At 48.0% G+C, this 19,239-nt stretch overlaps 1 protein-coding gene across 4 annotated transcripts in view; it reads right to left on the bottom strand.

Moving 5' to 3' along the window:
• The window catches only part of LOC147029511 (histone acetyltransferase KAT7-like), a 130,357-nt gene that overhangs the window by 84,884 nt on the left and 26,234 nt on the right, over window positions 1-19,239 (bottom strand). For 3 of the 4 annotated variants that reach the window (XM_085872580.1, XM_085872582.1, XM_085872579.1), the window contains exon 3: window positions 14,032-14,166. The exons of the other annotated variant lie outside the window; for it this stretch is intronic. In XM_085872580.1, coding sequence (XP_085728706.1) covers window positions 14,032-14,166 — 135 coding nt within the window. The remainder of the gene's footprint in view (window positions 1-14,031; window positions 14,167-19,239) is intronic. 4 annotated transcript variants of the gene reach the window in all.

Genomic DNA, 19,239 nt, shown 5'->3' on the forward strand with positions numbered 1-19,239 from the left:
CGTGGGGCTTGTTTTTTTTTGCGCACGGTGACGTCATGGCTGCACGTGTGGTTGGAATCCGGCAGGAGTGGTATCTCTGCCGGATGGTACCATCCAAGGAGGGACGAGGAACACGTGCAGCTGCATGACGTCACGGGCAGGTGCAAAGTGCGCGAGCTCTGAGTTGCCGCGCAGGTGCTGCGCATAAAAAAAAAAAGCAAGCCTCACTTTCGGGTGTACAGGATTCCTGGGCAAGGGGTGGAAGACCCCCTTACCTGGGCACAGGATGAAAACTAGTTAGGGGGAAGGGTTAGCTTAGTTAGACCGACTTCATGGGGCAGGGGTAAGTCCTCATGGAGTCCGTGGAATGGATTAGTTTGAGAGATTTAGCCAGATTTAGGTTGGGAAATAAAATGATTGATTTGAGGACATGGACAGACTTGTGGATGTGTAGAGGGGACGTAGCTTAGCTACGTAGTGTTAAAAGGAACGTGCTACTAGTTTAAGGGACGACGTGGGAGCACGAGTTAGTTAGGGGAGGTAGTTAGAAGGATGGCAGAGTTCAGCGGTGAGTGTGTTGAAGAGTAGGAGAGTTGTGAGGTGAGTACATGGTGAGTGAGTGAGGCCAGCGGGTCTGTGTGTATGGAGTGAATGGGGAATGCATGGTGCGATGAGTGATTGGGGGGAGGAGTGACTCCCACCCAAGGGACCCCGGGGTCAGTGTAGAGTGAGTTAGCTGGGTTAGTCAAATTGAAAAATGGAGGTCGTTTTGTTGTTGGTGGGAAAGTAGGCTCGAGACCCATTTGGAGGGGTGCAGGAGCCCTGTTGACGGGCTTGGGAGCGTGGCTGCGAAAGGTGAGTATCGCTGAGTGGGTACCCCGGGCACCAGGCTAGTCGGCCGCGGTAGGCCATGGGCCCATGGGGGGCCGGGATAGAGTAGTGGGCACGGGTGCGCCTGCTTGGTGCGGGGGCCCGGGGCGCCATTAGCCGCGTGGGCAGTGTTGTGGGCACGGGTGACCCTCGGAAAGGGGCCCGGGAGGCCGGCCTGCCACGTGTGCGTTTCAGGGGAGGTGCCATGGGGGGCACTCCCCGGTGTTAGGGAGCTGGTAGGCTCGGAGGCAGTGTAGTGCCCGGGGGTGCCATAGCGGGAGAATCGGCAGAGGGTCGTGCCTGCCAAAGGGAGCCACGTGTCCCAGCCAGGAGACCGTGTGAGGGCACGGAGAGAAAATTGGGGGGCGAGGCCCGAAATTGTGAGGACACCAACACAGGCGACGGGAATCTGGGTTGTTAGAACCAATAGTTTAAGCGAGAGGCGCTTGTTGAAAGCCCCGGGGTAGTTTAACGCTTAAATGGTTAGGGTAGATTAGGAGATGTACCCCTCCGCACCATCCATCCCCTTGCTCTCGTTGTGGGCCGCTGGACCCACTTTGGGTTAGATCACCGAACTCTGGGGAGGCCATTCTGAGGCTTCGTTGGGCCTCGACACAGGACGCTAGCTCTCCCTTATTCCCCTCCGGGAAGGGAACGTAGGGGTTGGGAGTAGGCTAGGTGACAGGATAGGTTAGCCGAACAAAGACGATAAAGGGGGTTAGGGGACGATTTATAGTGGGGAAGTAAAAATAAAAACAATAAAAAAATAAGTTGGGGCTAAATTGGGGTTTGACAAATTAAGGGAGTGGGTATGTACAGTGACAGGCAAAGGCGATAGGTGGGAGGGAGACAGGTAGGTAGGTCCGAGCCCGCCTTCCGAGTGGCCAGCACCACCGCACTCCCTCCACCAACCTCCACTGAACGGCAAAGGCTGGCCAACTTCAAGGCTGGCCGTGTTTTGCTGCAAGGCAGAGGCCGGCTAACTTCATCGGCAGCTGTTGTTGTGCTGCAAGGCCTGTACCGGCCAGTTCATCTGCTGGCTGTTTTCTTCAAGGCCTGTGCCGGCCAATTCATCTGCGGGCTGTGTTTGCCTGCAGCGGCCTTCTTCTGCGGGCTGTGTTTGCCTGCTGCCTTTGCCATGCCATGCCCACTGCCCATGTTCACCAGCCCCCGTTCAATTTTTGCTTTGCCCCCCCCCTGTTCATTTCCATGTGCGCCAGGATCAAGGCAACAGTTTGCAAGCTGCAAGAACTGCCCTGTTGGCAGCTACAACACGGGCCTGCAGTGGCGGCCCGTGCACCGTGTTTGTGTTCATGCATCCATTCGTTGTGCTCATTGCGTGTGCCACTTGAGCTGGCACGGAGACTGCGTTTGTGCAGCCCATGCACCGTTGTGGTTCACTGCGTTCAGTTCAAAAGGGAAGGCCTTGGACTGCGTGTGAGCAGCCAGCCACGTTCCCTGTCACCTGCATTGTTTTGAGCCGGAGACTGCATGCGGGCAGCCTGGCTCCCTGCTAACTGCTTTTCTTTTGCAGAGTTCAATGATCCTGGGCCATGGTTTAGTGTAAAATTTGTAAGTTAAGGTTAAGATGTACTGTAAATATGAGTGCGCCCCCGGCATGTATGTCTTAGCGCCGGCAATTTTATTTAAGTCGTCCGTGTGAGTGAGTTTGTTTAGATAGTTACGCAGCCCTCAGGTTATTTATTTTGGGGACACGAATACCATGAATGTCGCACTCAGGGATCCGTAGGTAAAATGTACTCAGGAAAACTACACATGATGGCACACGAAAATTTGACGACTCGGGACGAGTCTGTAAAAAGGGGAGGGGGTAGTGTTGTGGTTACCAAATTCGCAAACCACCATTCAGGTCCCTTAGGTGAGGTATCTCGGCAAGTACATGTGTAGTTAGGCCCAAACCCGTTGTCTAGTGGGAATACATGTCATATATGCGTGCTGCGACTCTTCAGGATAGCCGTTTTTCTTTTACTATCTTTATTTTGGACCAACCGCCATGATTACCACCACAACCACAACATCAACCACCAACCACAACGCCGCTTCACCACAACCGCCACGACCTTCCCGTCACACCTCGCAACCGTAGCATCGCCACCGTTCTTGCCCCGCTGTGGGTACCGGTGTTGAACTCGTGCAGGGCGCACGTTGAACAGCGTGTACAAAATCACGGATTTTGTGCTTCAAAAACGACACACGCCCACTTTTTGCCGTCCAATCGGTGAGCGAGGGGCGATTTGGCCCCGCCTCCAGAACGATCGATATATGCAAATTTGTGGATCAAAAAGCCTTCACGCCCACTTTTTCTCGGGCCAATGGGGAGCGAGGTGAAAGGTCAAAGGGAGGGGGTCAAAGGCAAAGCTACGGGGGGATAAAAGGACCGTGTTCGTCAGTCAGAGCCGTGTGGAAGTCTGGAGCCCGAAGCCTGCAGTAGCTGGAGAAGCTGAAGAGAGTCGAGAAGGGAGGAGAGTCCAAAGAAGAGTCCAGAGGCGGAGAGGCGGCAGCGGCGAAGGCAGACGAGGGGGTGCTCGCGTCGGTGCCGGGAGCTGCACGCCCGAGGGAGGCCGGCAGCGCGACCTGGCCGAGGTGGAGACGCACACCAGGGATAATAAAGATCCTCTATACCCCGAGCATCAGCAACCCCCTCCTGTTTCCCCCCGCGCTGAGATAGTGCGACCAAGGGGGCCCCGTTCCCACCCCCTACCAGACACCGTCCACGAGGCCCGCGGGTTGCGGCGCCATCGCCGCTCCGCGTCTCATCACCAGACGGGTAGGCGCGACCCGGTCTCGGCCTCAGGCCCGCCTCATTCTTGGGGATATTCTTTTCCTTGGTTTTGGGTATGTGTTGTCGGCGCCGTCTGTGAGGTAGAATTGTATAAGTGTTGCCGTGTGCTCGGTAGTCGGTATTAGCTCTGCATTGTTTTCGCTTTTATATTTGCTTTTTGTGTAAATGGAATTGTGTTTTTCTATGTGCTTTTGGTGGAATTGAATGAGTGTGCTTCCCGTGTGCCGCGAATAAATGTGCTTTGTGTTGAACTGTTTCCCGCTTCGCTTCGTCTTTTCCCCCATTGAATCCTCATCTTGCTTCACGTAAAGGGTTGGTAGTGGGCTGAATACGCCCGATAATTAATCGAACCGTCGAGGTCGACGATAACACCGCTCGGTTATTCTGATAGTACGGAACGGGTCGCTTAAGTGGCCCGTGTCCGAAGTCGACCTGCGGCGAGGTGCGATCGCCCGGTCTACCCTCCGCGTGGGTACTTAGGTAGGTCGAATTTGGCGAGCAACCCTATCCCACGCGGGGGCTGATTGGCTCGATCGCGGTGAGACCGAAAGGTCCACCCGTGACTGGTTCCCGGCGTTAGTCCGAGAGGGTCACGACTGGATTGTCCGTCCGGTGGGCGACGTGCCGCGATTCGAGTTACGTGGCCGTCAGCACGCCGGCGGGCGCGAAAACCGCAACAATATATATATATATATATATATATATATATATATATATATATATATATATATATATATATATATATATACATATATACAAAGGTCCGTCAAAAAGTAATGAGACTGACTCCACAGAAATTTTATTCCAAAAAAATATATTGAAATCGCAACTTGTCCCCTTCAAAATAGTTTCCCTCCAGTCTCACACACTTGTCCATCCTCTTCTTCCACGCTTCGATGCACCCCTGGAAGGTTTCTTATAGAATCCTCCGGAACTCCGTCGTCATGGCCCTTTTGATGGCCTCCAAATCAGAAAATCGGGTCCCCTTGATAACCCCCTTGAGCTTGGGGAACAGGAAAAAATCACAAGGAGCCAAGTCTGGCGAATACGGGAGGTGCTCGAGAGTTGGTATGTTCCTCTCCGCCAGAAACTGTCGGATGCTCAGGGCACTGTGAGCAGGGGCATTGACATGGTGGAGCACCCAGGCATTGTTCTCCCACAGATCCTTCCTCTTGTCCCGGAATAATCTCATGAGGCGCCAGAGGATCTCCTTGTACACGTATTGATTCACTGTTTGACCCTGTGGTAGAAACTCGAAGTGGACGATGCCCTTGATGTCAAAAAAACGCGATGAGCATCACCTTGACCTTTGACTGCAACATCCTTGCTTTCTTTGTTCTTGGTGATGCCCGACTTTTCCACTGACGACTCTGCCGTTTGGTCTCGGGATCGTACTCGAATATCCACAATTCATCGCCAGTAATGACTCTCCCGAGCAGGTCTGGATCGTCCTCGAGGCACTCGATAATGTCTTGACAGACAGTGACTCTTTGCTGTTTCTGGTCCTTGGACAACAGCTTGGGGACCATCTTTGCACACACCTTGCACATTGAGATTTTCAGTGATGATGCTCCAGACAGTGTCTTTGTTGATGGAAAGTTCCTCAGCAATCATCCGCATCGTGAGTCCATGATCTGCACGCACCATCTGCTTCACACGCTCGATGTTGTCCCCCGTTCTGCTCGTTGAAGGTTTCTTAGACCGTGGATCATCTTCAACCTCCTCCCGTCCCTCTTTGAATCTCTTGTGCCATTCAAATGCATGTGCACATGAAATCGTTTCTTCCCCGTAGACTGGCTGCAGCATTGCGAAGGATTCGGAAGGTGTTTTGCCAAGCTTGGCAAGAAACTTCAGATTGGCTCTCTGCTCACGACTCATAGCGGGACGACTCGGACGAGACAACGTGTAAAGCACGACCTGTAAAAAATCACACAATGAGCACAGTCAATCATCACCAATCATTTATATTGCTGGAATGTTGTGAAAGACTGTGACGCAACCCGTTCATTCAAGTTGTGTAAGTGGAGCACACAGCAGGCTCAGTCCCGTTACTTTTTAGACGGACCTCGTACAATGGGAAGAACAAGTATTTGATACACTGCCGATTTTGCAGGTTTTCCCACTTACAAAGCACGTAGAGGTCTGTAATTTTTATATCATAAGTACACTTCAACTGTGAAAGCCGGAATCTAAAACAAAAATCCTGAAAATCACATTGTATGATTTTTAAATAATTAATTTGCATTTTATTGCATGAAATAAGTATTTGATCACCTACCAACCAGTAAGAATTCCAGCTCTCACAGACCTGTTAGTTTTGTCTGTAAGAACCCTCCCATTCTCCACTCATTACCTGTATTAACTGCACCTGTTTGAACTCGTTATCTGCATAAAAGACAGCTGTCCACACTCAATCAATCAGACTCCAACCTCTCCACAATGGCCAAAACTAGAGAGCTGTCTCAGGACATCAGGGACAAAATTGTAGACTTGCACAAGGCTGGGATGGGCTACAGGACAATAGGCAAGCAGCTTGGTGAGAAGGCAACAACTGTTGGCGCAATTATTAGAAAATGGAAGAAGTTCAAGATAACAGTCAATCTCCCTCGGTCTGGGGCTCCATGGAAGATCTCACCTCGTGGAGCCTCATTGATCATGAGAAAGGTGAGGGATCAGCCCAGAACTACACGGCAGGACCTGGTCAATGACGTGAAGAGAGTTGGGACCACAGTATCAAAGAAAACCAGAAGTAACACACTACGCCGTCATGGATTAAAATCCTGCAGCGCACGCAAGGTCCCTCTGCTCAAGCCAGCGCATGTCCAGGCCCGTCTGAAGTTTGCCAATGACCATCTGGATGATCCAGAGGAGGAATGGGAGAAGGTCATGTGGTCTGATGAGACCAAAATAGAGCTTTTTGGTTTAAACTCCACTCGCCGTGTTTGGAGGAAGAAGAAGGATGAGTACAACCCCAAGAACACCATCCCAACCGTGAAGTATGGAGGTGGAAACATCATTCTTTGGGGATGCTTTTCTGCAAAGGGGACAGGACGACTGCACCGTATTGAGGGGAGGATGGATGGGGCCATGTATCGCGAGATCTTGGCCAACAACCTCCTTCGCTCAACAAGAGCATTGAAGAATGGGCGTGGCTGGGTCTTCCAGCATGACAACGACCCGAAACACACAGCCAGGGAAACTAACGAGTAGCTCCGTAAGAAGCATCTCAAGGTCCTGGAGTGGCCTAGCCAGTCTCCAGACCTGAACCCAATTGAAAATCTTTGGAGGGAGCTGAAAGTCTGTGTTGCCCAGCGACAGCCCTGAAACCTGAAGGATCTGGAGAAGATCTGTATGGAGGAGTGGGCCAAAATCCCTGCTGCAGTCTGTGCAAACCTGGTTAAAAACTACAGGAAACGTCTGATCTCTGTAATCACAAACAAAGGTTTCTGTACCAAATATTAAGTTCTGCTTTTCTGATGTATCAAATACTTATTTCATGCAATAAAATACAAATGAATTATTTAAAAATCATACAATGTGATTTTCAGGATTTTTGTTTTAGATTCCATCTTTCACAGTTGAAGTGTACCTATGATAAAAATTACAGACCTCTACATGCTTTGTTCGTGGGAAAACCTGCAAAATCGGCAGTGTATCAAATACTTGTTCTCCCCACTGTATATGTATATGTGTATGTGTATGTGTATATCTATATATGTATATATGTATGTATGTATGTATGTATGTATGTACTGTACGTATCTTCTTCTTCTTTCGGCTGCTCCCGTTCGGGGTCGCCACAGCGGATCATCCGTTATTATCCGCATAATGATTTGGCACAGGTTTTATGCCGGATGCCCTTCCTGACGCAACCTTGGTCGCCACTTACGACACAGGGATATGGTACACCCTATTCTAACCGGGGCATACACCGGGCCCAGTACACTGGTACTCACTTCGCCAACCTCGGAAGGATGACAGGCTGAGTCAACGTCCTGGTGTATTAATTCAGTGGCCCAACGGGGCTTGAACTCAGGACCTTTTGGATCCCAAGCCAGGACCATACATATATGTGTGTGTGTGTGTGTGTATATGTATATATATATATATATATATATATATATATATATATATATATATATATATATATATATATATATATATATATATATATATATATATATATACACACACATACATACACACATACATACACACATACACACACACAATAGCCTGGTGTTGGCGCAGTGGTTAGGGCAGCGGCTTGGGATCCAAAAGGTCCTGAGTTCAAGCCCCGTTGGGCCACTGAATTAATACACCAGGGGGTTGACTCAGCCTGTCATCCTTCCGAGGTCGGCGAAATGAGTACCAGTGTACTGGGCCGGTGTATACCCTGGTTAAAATAGGTGTACCATATCCCTGTGTCGTAAGAGGCGACCAGGGTTGCGTCAGGAAGGGCATCCGGCATAAAACATGTGCCAAATCACAATGCGGATCATACGGATGATCCGCTGTGGCGATCCCGAACGGGAGCAGCCGAAAGAAGAAGATATGTATTCACACACTTTCCCACAGACTAAAGTATATCATCAATATTATTTAGGCTTTGAGGCTCGTATAATCGTCTGGATTAAAAAAAGTGTCAAAATCTGAGGTGAAATCTTATAATTTAAAAAAATAACGAGTCTTATAACAAAGCCTATATACCTATTTAGTTTAAGCAAGCAAGACTATGTTCCCTCCTCCACATATACATGAAAAATGCGAAATTTCCAAAGCATTAAACTTATCTTTTTCTATTGTTTGGAGAATTATATTGAATGAACAAAAGATTGAGGAATGTGCCAAAATTAACCTGCTTCGTTGAGCTGGATGATTTCATGCATTCACTGCTTGACATCACTGAGCATTTCCATACTTCTGTTGGAGGACTGCTTATCCATAGCATCTGCCAGATCTGTGTCTATATTTTTGGAGGTTGCAAGGAAACTACAAGGAATCAAAGTAAATCTGGTGAAAAACTGATGTTTTACAATAAAGTTATAACGTTTGTGCAGACCGCGAACCGATGTACCACATGACACATACACAGATGGGCAGGCAACGTGGCGGATTATCAGCAATGTTAACTTCAGGGGCGATTAAACTTTGCGATGTCTCCAGGTTTCTTCTACGTTAAACAGCAACTCTTTTGTGGATAAAGTCATGATTTGAACAAATTCATCCAGGGCCACCATCCAGGGAGAGAGGTCCACGCCCCGCCATCCAGGGCGAGAGGTCCGCGCCCCGCCATCCAGGGTGAGAGGTCCGTGCACCGCCATCCAAGGTGAGAGGTCCGTGCCCCGCCATCCAGGGTGAGAGGTCCGCGCCCCGCCATCCAGGGCGAGAGGTCCGCACCCCGCAATCCAGGGCGAGAAGTCCGCGCCCTGCCATCTAGGGTGAGTGGTCCTCTCCCTGCCATCCTGGGCGGGTTGTCACGGTAAAGGTGCGCAAGTGGGGCGGGGTGAATTTGGGGAGAGTCTGTGCCGCCGAGACAGACCGCCTATAAAAAGAGGGAGAGGTCCGTTCTTGGTGGGTCGAGAGTGGTGAGTAGCGAGCGACGCGCGCGCAGGTCAGGTGACAATGAGTGAAGCACGGGTCAGTCGACAACGAGTGAGGCACCGGTCAATCGACAATGAGTGAGGCACGGGTCAGTCGACAACGAGTGAAGCACAGGTCAGTCGAAAACGAGTGAGGCACCGGTCAGTCGACAACGAGTGAGGCACAGGTCAGTCGACAACGAGTGAGGCACCGGTCAGTCGACAACGAGTGAGGCACGGGTCAGTCGACAACGAGTCAGTTTGTCAGTCAGTTGGCGATAGCTGGTTGTGGTTCTGACAGCTTTGAGAACGTTTCGTCAGTTCCAGTCAGATGGCTGTTTTCATCGTTCCCGTCAGATAGTTTGCTTCATCCGTGCCAGTCAGGCGGCGGTTTCGTCAGTTCCAGTCAGACGGTCGCTCTTGGCGAACCTGTTTCTTTGGGGTGACGTCGACTGGCATTCAGGCTTGCTGGCAAGTGGGTGCTGGCGACAGACAAGGCACGCTCACACATTTCAGGACGTTTTTGCTTGACGGACGACTTCTCTTTGGTGAGCGAGACAATTCTTCCCCCCCCCCCCCCCACGAATGATTTGCTGGGTGCCCTTGTCTGTGTTTAATTGTTTCGTAAGTCATTCCCCAATAAGCATCTACTCTTTGTCTCTTTTCCTATCATTTTGATTGATCTTGCCGGATTAATTATTTATTTGCTTGCGATCATTTTGATTGATTTGAAATTTATTTATTTTACCTTACGGAAATAAAGTTCTTTTTATTTATTTATTTTCTTATTAATAAATTCATTGTTGATGTTCCAACCTGTCCGTGCTTGTCCTTTCCTTCCATTGATCCAGCATTGTCCGAACCTAGATATACTGGGAGGTAATTACCACACGACTTGACCAATAATAGTTGGCACGCACCAGCGGATAAACGCTCGGCCGCCCTAATTAAGATCTAATCAAGATAAGATTGCTGCTTTGCCGAGGGTGCACTCACCATTCATGTAACCACGCAACCTCTAGATAAAAGGCATAATTAGACGGTGGACATTGGAACTCGTGGTTAACTGGGTGGCACTCATGGTTCTAAAGCAACCCACCGTACCACAAAGTTAATTGTGAGCGGTGGCCCCAAGTCCGGCTCTTCTGACGACAAACGGGGATTAAACCCACTGATTAAACAAACTGGTGTCTTTTTTATATGTGGCCGTGGCCGTAACCACATATATATATATATATATATATATATATATATATATATATATATATATATATATATATATATATATATATATATATATATATATATATATATATATATATATATATTGTTGCGGTTCTGGAAACCACATCCCTCTAACACCAATAGCAGCCAACATACAGTCGTCCCCAGTCAGTTATTTCATTAATGTACGTTCAGATAGTCCCTTCCTTCTTGTTTAAAGGGACAAATGGGACAGTGCGTTGTGTAAACTTCATAGCTAGGTCTGATTAAATCTCTACACTCATTCCTATTTTTTTTCCTACTCTTATTCCTGAGGTAAATCCCAGCCACGTGCACCCTTCTTTGTAAGATGGGTCCTCAGCAAAGGCCAAGCAGGCATTACACCAGACATCCCTCTGCAGAAATCACAGCCTGCCAAATGCACATGCAGCGGTAATTTCTACCCATTGGACAGAAAGAGCACCCAACACGACACCCAGGCTGCACGGAACACGTACCAAGGAAATGGAATAAACGGCACCCAATATGCTGGCAACTTGCAAAGCGCACGTGGCCACGCCCTTTCCAAATCCCCATATAATAACTATATCTATCTCCTTCCAATCCGAATCCCTATTTAATACTTGTGTCTGTCCTCTCTTCCAATCTTTCCCCTGAATTCATGACACGGATCAGGGCGGCGGGCCCACGCACAATGGCATTCATCGGTGGTTTATCATCACACTGTACGGGGCATGCTCAATGTTGGGCGGACCCACACGCTGGCCACGTGCTTAATGGCGGACCCGCGAGCACTGTATGGGGCATGCACAATGGCGGGTGGACCCGCGCACTGACCACATGTACAATGGCCGACTCGCGTGCAGCCGTGATACTTTATCATCATGCAGAACAGGGCACAAATAACACACATCTTTGGTAGGGTCTGCGCATGGGGTTACAATAACATCTTACCATCGGTCTTCGTTCACCACGACGGCAACAAATGTCTCCCGCAGATGGCAGACATCCTCCCGCACCTCCACCTCAATGCAGCTGCTACCAGGCAGAGGCATGCTGTGCTGCTGGATCGCTCAGGCCGCGTGGTGCACCATGGAGCAGGCACATTGACAGGGCCAGCCACGGGTCGCCGGGGCACGGCACGGGGTTTGGTGCAAGGCAATTCCGCAGCTTGGAACCATCTGGCCGGAAGTGAAGTGGAACCGCTTCCAGTCATGGTGGCCAGCCCGTGTGCTGGCCGGGGCTCAACCAGAGCGCTCGATTCGGGTGACGACATCGCTTCGGATCATCACCCCCGCCTCGCACCACTGCATCTATAAAAGATGGGTCACAGGACGGTGGGAGTAGTCGTCATCGTTCGAGGGTCGTCGTTGATCCAGAGTAGTCGTCGTTGAGGAGTCGTCGTCGTTCCTGAGTCGTTCAAGTGTCATCATTCCTGCTCGCTCAATCCTATCGATTCCTCTTGCTCGTCTTAGCCTGGAATTCAACTTCAACCATTCGCCTGCTGGTTCCGCATTCTTCACCAACTCGTTGCTGACTCTGCCTTCTTCGCCACTTCTCTGCCCACTTGCTTTGGACTCCGCCTCTCTCTCCACCCATTGACTTTTGACTCTACCCAAGTCCCTCCCTGCATGCCAGACGGCCGCGTCTCATTCTCTGGACCGACGCCAGCTGCACGAAGCAAGAGACGACGCGCCAGCTGTCAGGGAGGTACTGCCCAGCGGAACATCCCCCCAAAACTTATTGGTGGCGCGGTCGGGAATTGTGCAAGGTATTGATACAACAATAAAATCTATTCACTGTGCCACATATTTTTCCTCGCCTGCCTGTTAATAAATAATTTGTAGAAATGTTCCTAGCTCGTTTTTGTCTTTTCTTTCATTGATTCAGCATGATCCGTATCCTAACCTAGCCGGGACTTTATTCCCAATGATCCATTCCTTTTAGCCGGTACGTCCTTGGCAGTGTCGCTCGGCTGCATCTGATCCGGTAAAGTGATCCGGTTCGGACAAGGCGTACCGAGGGCGTGTCCCCCGGTAATTAGGTCACGTGATTAATTTGGTAACCCTGTTAACCCATAGACGGAGGACCCGACACTACCGGTCAAAAGTTTTAGAACACCCCCATTTTTCCAGTTTTTACTGAAATTTAAGCAGTTCAAGTCCAGTGAATAATCGGTAATGGTACAAAGCTAAGCGGTAAGCTACGAGAGGTTAAAAAATAAAGTTTAGGTTACCAAAAACTGAAAAATAATGTAAATTTTAGAGTTGTTAAAAAGGCCCTTTTCAGGGAACAAGTAATGGGTAAGCAACTGCAGCTGTTCTACAGCAATGGAAGTAAATTAAGCCTTGAAAGTTGATGCAAACAATTCCTACAGGTGTCCCAACTTTTGTTGATCAGTTACAAACCCTCTCTCTGCATTAAAGCAGTGTTGAACAGACTGTGTTGCTACACCCTCTGAAGCATGATTTGGACAATATTGCACTGCAGGAAGTAGTATATTGCTATCATTATGGCGAGAAAAAGACAACAAAGACAGACAGACCATTATAACCCTTAAAAGTGTTGGTCTTTCCTTTGGAAAAATTGCAAAGTTGCCAAGGTGTCAGTGAGTACAGTTTCCTACACCATAAAAAGGCACTTGGAAACTGGAGGAAACTCTGACAGGAAGAGGTCTGGCAGACCCAAAGCCACAACACAATCAGAACACAAGTTTCTGAGTCAACAGCTTGCATGATAGGTGGCTCACAGGACAGCAGCTTCAAGCACAGCTTAACACTGGTCAAAGTAAGGAAGTCTCAGTTTCAACTGTGAAGAGAAGACTTCGAGCTGCAGATTTGACAGGTCGAGTGGCCGTCAGAAAGCCATTGCGAAGATGGCAAAATAAGAAAAAGAAAATAAAAAAAGAAAAAAAAATAAGAAAAAAAAAATTTAAATTAAATTTTGCTCAACAAAACGATTCCATGATTTATTTTTCATCTGCAATTGTTTATTTGTTCTATGCTTTAATTTCAGAGTACATTGAAACATTAAACTGCTTAAATTTAAGTAAAAACTGCAAAAATGGGGGTGTTCTAAAACTTTTGACCGATAGTGTCGGTCACGTGGTTGAGTTATTGGCATTCACAGTCGGTTCGCGACCCGCCGCGTCACGGAATTATCTGTGTGCGATGGCCTGCCATTCCGAGGAGTCTGGTGGGAACCCGAGATAGCTCCCCTCCCTGGTGGTCTTCTCATCCGACCCCCAGCCCACAACAATATATCTATCTATATATAATTATTTATAGAATCTCAGGCTAGTAATGGACAGACACACACCAAAGGACTGTTAGCCGAGAGAAACACAGACACTGAGATGGGGGAAGTGCTGTTACTTCCCAGGGGAAACTGGGTATCAGCGACATCACAACGGCATCGCCTTTCTCACCACACTCAGCGAGGTATTCCCCACTGATGTTAACATCAATCAATAACACCATCATATTACACAAATGTGTGATGTACAATACCACTAACCAAGCACATCTCCACCACTGTAACCCCAATCTGCGCTGAATACACCCGAACACTCACCATCTGATATCTCCAGAGGAACATCTGAGTCAGACAGGGAGCGTCCTCCACGTAAAGGGTACTTCTTTGGTGAGATGGAGGGACTTTCATGCTGTTGAGACCGGCTTACCCTCCGAACAAAATAAGATGACTCTTCTGTGAACAAAGTAAAGGATCACAATACTCAACTAAAAATAACACCTGGAAAACTACTGTAAATTGGTACTCAAACAAAACAATGACACCTGAACACCTCACCATAAGAGGGCATTCAACCTTGATGCGATGGGATTTAAGAAGAGCATGACCCTACAGTGGTCACAAAAGAACTCAGCATTATTCCTTGTATCCTGATGAAACAAAGGGATTGTGATCGACCAGGGACAAGTATACCCAGAAGCAAGAATTTGGCCAGGGTACTTGTTCACAATGGCATTCTCTTTTTGAAAGGCATGTGGGACATTTCATAACTAAGTGACAGGAGAAACGATGGCCGGCCATCCTACTATCCCATTCAAAAGGAAAGTATGGATTGGATGTAAACTCAAAAGGAGCCAACAAAGAGTGGAGTACACTATTGACAAAGCCACCCTGCCAGGCTACGAGAAAATAAAAAAAACAAGTAAACAATAACTTGATAATCAACAATGGGTGGTTATGTGATCATGTGACTTTGAAAAGCAATGGACAAATATTTTGCTTCAGGACAGATATTTTAGAAAGATCATTTTATGGTCATTTTATTTCATTTCTCATCCCTTTTCCCAATTAAACTCAAGTAGCTCACTCACGGTGATCATAAACCGCTACTTATCGATGCCCATCACATTCATTGGTGTTGAACCTTTCTAGGCACAGCAAGATGTGACAAATACAGCATCGTAAATAAATTAATTTGACAACTTGTGCTTCAAATTATTACGTACTTGCATGGACAAATTATTATGTACTAGCATGGACAAAATATAATGAAGTGGCATGGACAAATTATGATGCACTAGCATGGACAAAATATTATGTACTTGAATGGATCGGCTCGCTACGCTCGCCTCTCCACACGTCGTTGCAGAGAATGACATCACAGATTTATTGTGTTGGCATGATTTACATCAATCATAATGCAAACATTTCTTTTCTACAAATTTATTTGCAATATTGGTGATATTATATTTATTTGAAATTTCATTTGTGATGTAAGGTCCAAATGGTGGAAGTGGTCAAGGGCCTAAGCTGTCTGAAGAGTGTAAAGGGGCTGTCACACCTTGACGTTTTAGCCAGCTTATGGCAAGGTATCAAAATGTATTTAAAACGCTGGCGTATGCTGAACTATTGATGTTTTTTAAAGTTTTGGGCATATAATAACGTGTTGGACGTATGCATAATGTATAAGTAACATACACAGAACGTTTCAATCATATATAGAAAACTTATACCAACGAATGCTGAGCGTGTTGTCGGCGTTCACAACCTATGCCCAACGATAGTCTAACTTATGCATAGCGTGTGGCAGCGTATCGCCGACGATCACGTAGTGTTGGCTATTCATAGGCTGCGGCTCGAAGATTCAAATCAGAACCGCACTAGACATCGAAGTGTGAAGCCGCTGTCACACCTTGACGTTTTAGCCAGCGTATGCCGACGTATGAAAAATTTGCCGAACCAAGCTGGCACACGTCGCATATGTTATGAGTAAGTTTTGTATATGTTAAGAGCACGCTGGCATACGTCGTAGTACGCTGGCATACGTCGTCATTCGCAGAGTACGTCGAGAAATTTTCAGCATGTTAAAAATTTCTCGACGTACTCGGCATATGACACGTTCCGCATACGCTGGCATAAGTTGTAGGCACATTACCCGATCGTTGACACATGTCGACACAAGTTACTTGTACGTTACTCATAAGTCGAAACACGTCGACGTAATGGTTAGCGTCAGTGTTCCAGACTCCCTGGTTTTTTTTTTTTTCGGTATGACGGTGATGATGACACTTCGATTTCTAGTGCAGTTATGATTTAAATCGTTGAGCGGCAGCCTATTAATTATATTATATCATAACCACACTGGAAATCGAAGTGTCAACATCACCGTCACGCCGAAGAAGAAAAAAAAATAGGGAGTCTGGAACACTGACGCCAACCATTACCTTGACGTGTTTCGACTTCTGAGTAACTTGCAAGTAACGTGTGCCAACGTGTGTCAATGATCGCATAAAGTGCCTACAACACGTTACTCATAGGTTAGAAATAAGTTTCGGGTATGCTAAACATTACGTCGACGTGTTTCGACTTATGAGTAACTTACAAGTAACGTGTGTCGACGTGTGTCAATGATCGCGTAACATGCCTACAACTTATGGCCAAGCGTATGCGGAACATGTGAGTCATACGCTGGCATACGTCAAAAAATTTCAAGCATGGAAAATTTGTCTAACACCTCGGCATACGACGACGTATGCCAGCGTACAAAGACGAATGCCAGCGTATGACGAAAAAAAGCCAGCGTGCTCTTAATGTATACAAACTTACCCATAACGTATTTGACGTGTGCCAGCGTTTTAGCCAAATTTTGCATACGTCAGGCATACGCTGGCTAAATCGTCAAGGTGTGACAGGGCCTTAAGGGGTCTAAAGCGTCTTAAGTGTCTTTTGGGACTTCTGGGTCATTTGGGGTCTTCCGGGTCTTGAAGAGTCTTCAACAGTCGAAGGGGTCTCTGCAGTCTAAAGCATTGAAACGTACATTCCAATCGTATGGAATTATAGATGTATGTGTGTGAAGACAGGATGCAACTGACATTCAAAAAGTACATAATCAATAGACGTACGTGCAGTCTGCAACCTACATTCAAACAGTACGTAATCAATAGACATATCGTCACAGCTTCACTGTGAAGGGAACATTCAAATACCAACGTTCAAACAGTACATCATTAACAGGCATTAATAACAGGGCTTCCTGGACGGCTTCACGGACCGTTTTTCGTAATATATATATATATATATATATATATATATACATATATATATACATATATATATATATATACATATATATATATACATATATATATATATATATATATATATACATATATATACATATATATACATATATAGGCAGGATTTGCACTCCGGCCACCGTAAAACCCTTCATTCCGCAAAACGCAAAAACGCAAAAAAAATCTGAAAACCCACTCTGTGGGAGTACCTCCTGTGCAGCTTCCCTTCACAGGGCAGCTCACCGGATGACGGGATTGGGGCAAAGCCTTCGGGACCCCCAATCTTTGATAGGAGGGAAACCACGGGGTAACATCCCTGGGTCAGATTGCGGGAGAGTGTGTCGGAGTGGTGCTGAGGTGTCGTCCACCAGACGGCAGTCTCCTTGGGTTAACCTGAGGCGGTCCCTTCGGGTGGGTGCCAGGAATGTCCTATCCCTAAGAGAGGATGATCACCTGTCTCTGTTATCATCTTAGCTCAAGCGTTTGGACATCGGGATTGCAGCTCTCTCTGAGGTTCGGAGACCGGATTGTGGCGAGATAATGGTGGGTGGTTACACCTACTATTGGTCTGGTCGCTCTGATGGTTACCATACCCAAGGAGTTGCTGTAGCTGTGTCCAATAAGCTGACCCCAATGATAATTGAGGTAACACCGGTCAACGAGCGTATTATGAGATTAAGGATTCGTCACTCCTTAGGTGTCATTTCCCTGGTCTCTGTTTATGCTCCGACTGAGGCGAGTGATCTCACCGTGAAGGATGCATTCTACGCCACACTCGAGTCTGTGGTTGATCAGTGCCCCAGACGAGATACACTTCTAGTCTTGGGGGATTTCAATGCATCGACTGGAACTGATAGGGACGGTTATGAGGTGTGTGTTGGTCCCCATGGGTCAGGAACTATGAACCAGAATGGCACTAAGTTCCTTGACTTTGCAAGAAGTCATGGACTTAGGGTGGCTGGTTCATGGTTTCAGCGCCCACAAGCTCATCGCTGGACTTGGTATTCCAACGCTGGCGGTGTGGCAAAGGAGATTGACCATGTCCTCATTGACGGTCGTTGGAGGATGATCCAGAACTGCAGGATCTACCGGAGTGCTCAGTTCCTCAATACTGACCACAGGCTTGTTGTAGTAACTCTAAAGCTGCACCTTAAATCCTGGAGAATGGTACCATCCCAGCCGAGGCTGGATGTTGCCAAGCTCAGGGATGAGAGAGTAGCTGAGGAGTTTGCGAACAGGCTGAGTGGACACTTGGGGGTCTGGGTGCTTTGGGGGGTCCTGAAGAGTTGTGGAGCGCCTTCAAGACCACCGTCCTTGATGTTGCCGGTGGATGCCTTGGAGCTCACCGCAGGGCAAAGAAGAATTTTGTCTCTCAAGGGACACTGGATACCATTGACCAGAGTCGCAGGGCCAGGCTGAATGGCAGAGCTGAGCTGTTCAGGGAGCTGAGGCGTAAAACTGTACGTGCACTGAGGGTGGACAAGGAGGCCTATGTGCGAGGAATCTGTGAGGGGGTAGAGCATCACCTGTGGACAGGTGATTCTCGTCCCGCTTACAGGGGAATTCGCGCATTACGTTCATCCAAGCCCATCCCTCGGAGCACTACAGCTCGAGCAGAGAGTGGTGGGCTCTTGACAGAGGAGTCTGAAGTGAAGGCCCGCTGGGCCGGTTACTTTGAGCGGTTGTACCAAGCTGATCCCCCAGCTGTCGAGTTGGACGTCAAGGGTGTTACAATCCCTGTTGCTGACCCTCGAATCAACTGTGGTCCACCTACGCTTGTGGAAACACGGGCTGCGGTGAACCAGTTGAAACGGGGCAAAGCTCCAGGGATCTGTGGCATCCATGCCGAACTTCTCAAGGCTGGTGGAAATGCTGCACTCGTGTCGTTGCATGCAGTTTTGTGCTCTGCCTGGAACACAGGCATCATCCCAACTGACTGGAAGAGGGGCCTTGTTGTCCCTCTCTGGAAAGGGAAGGGTGATCGCCAAGACTGCAACAACTACCGAGGGGTGACGCTGCTCTCAGTGCCGGGCAAGGTCTTTGCTCGGATAATTCTCGATAGGGTTCGCCACCATCTGCTTGAGCACCAGCGTCCAGAGCAGTCAGGCTTTACACCAAAGAGGTCAACGATTGACCGTATCCTTGCACTTCGTGTCCTCACCGAACGCAGACGAGAGTTTCGGCAGGGGCTGCTTGCAGCCTATGTTGATCTCTGTAAAGCGTTCGATTCAGT

The sequence above is a fragment of the Eptatretus burgeri genome, chromosome 3 (genome assembly GCF_056783735.1).
Source record: "Eptatretus burgeri isolate ZD-2024b chromosome 3, Ebu_testis_v1, whole genome shotgun sequence".
NCBI lineage: Eukaryota > Metazoa > Chordata > Myxini > Myxiniformes > Myxinidae > Eptatretus > Eptatretus burgeri.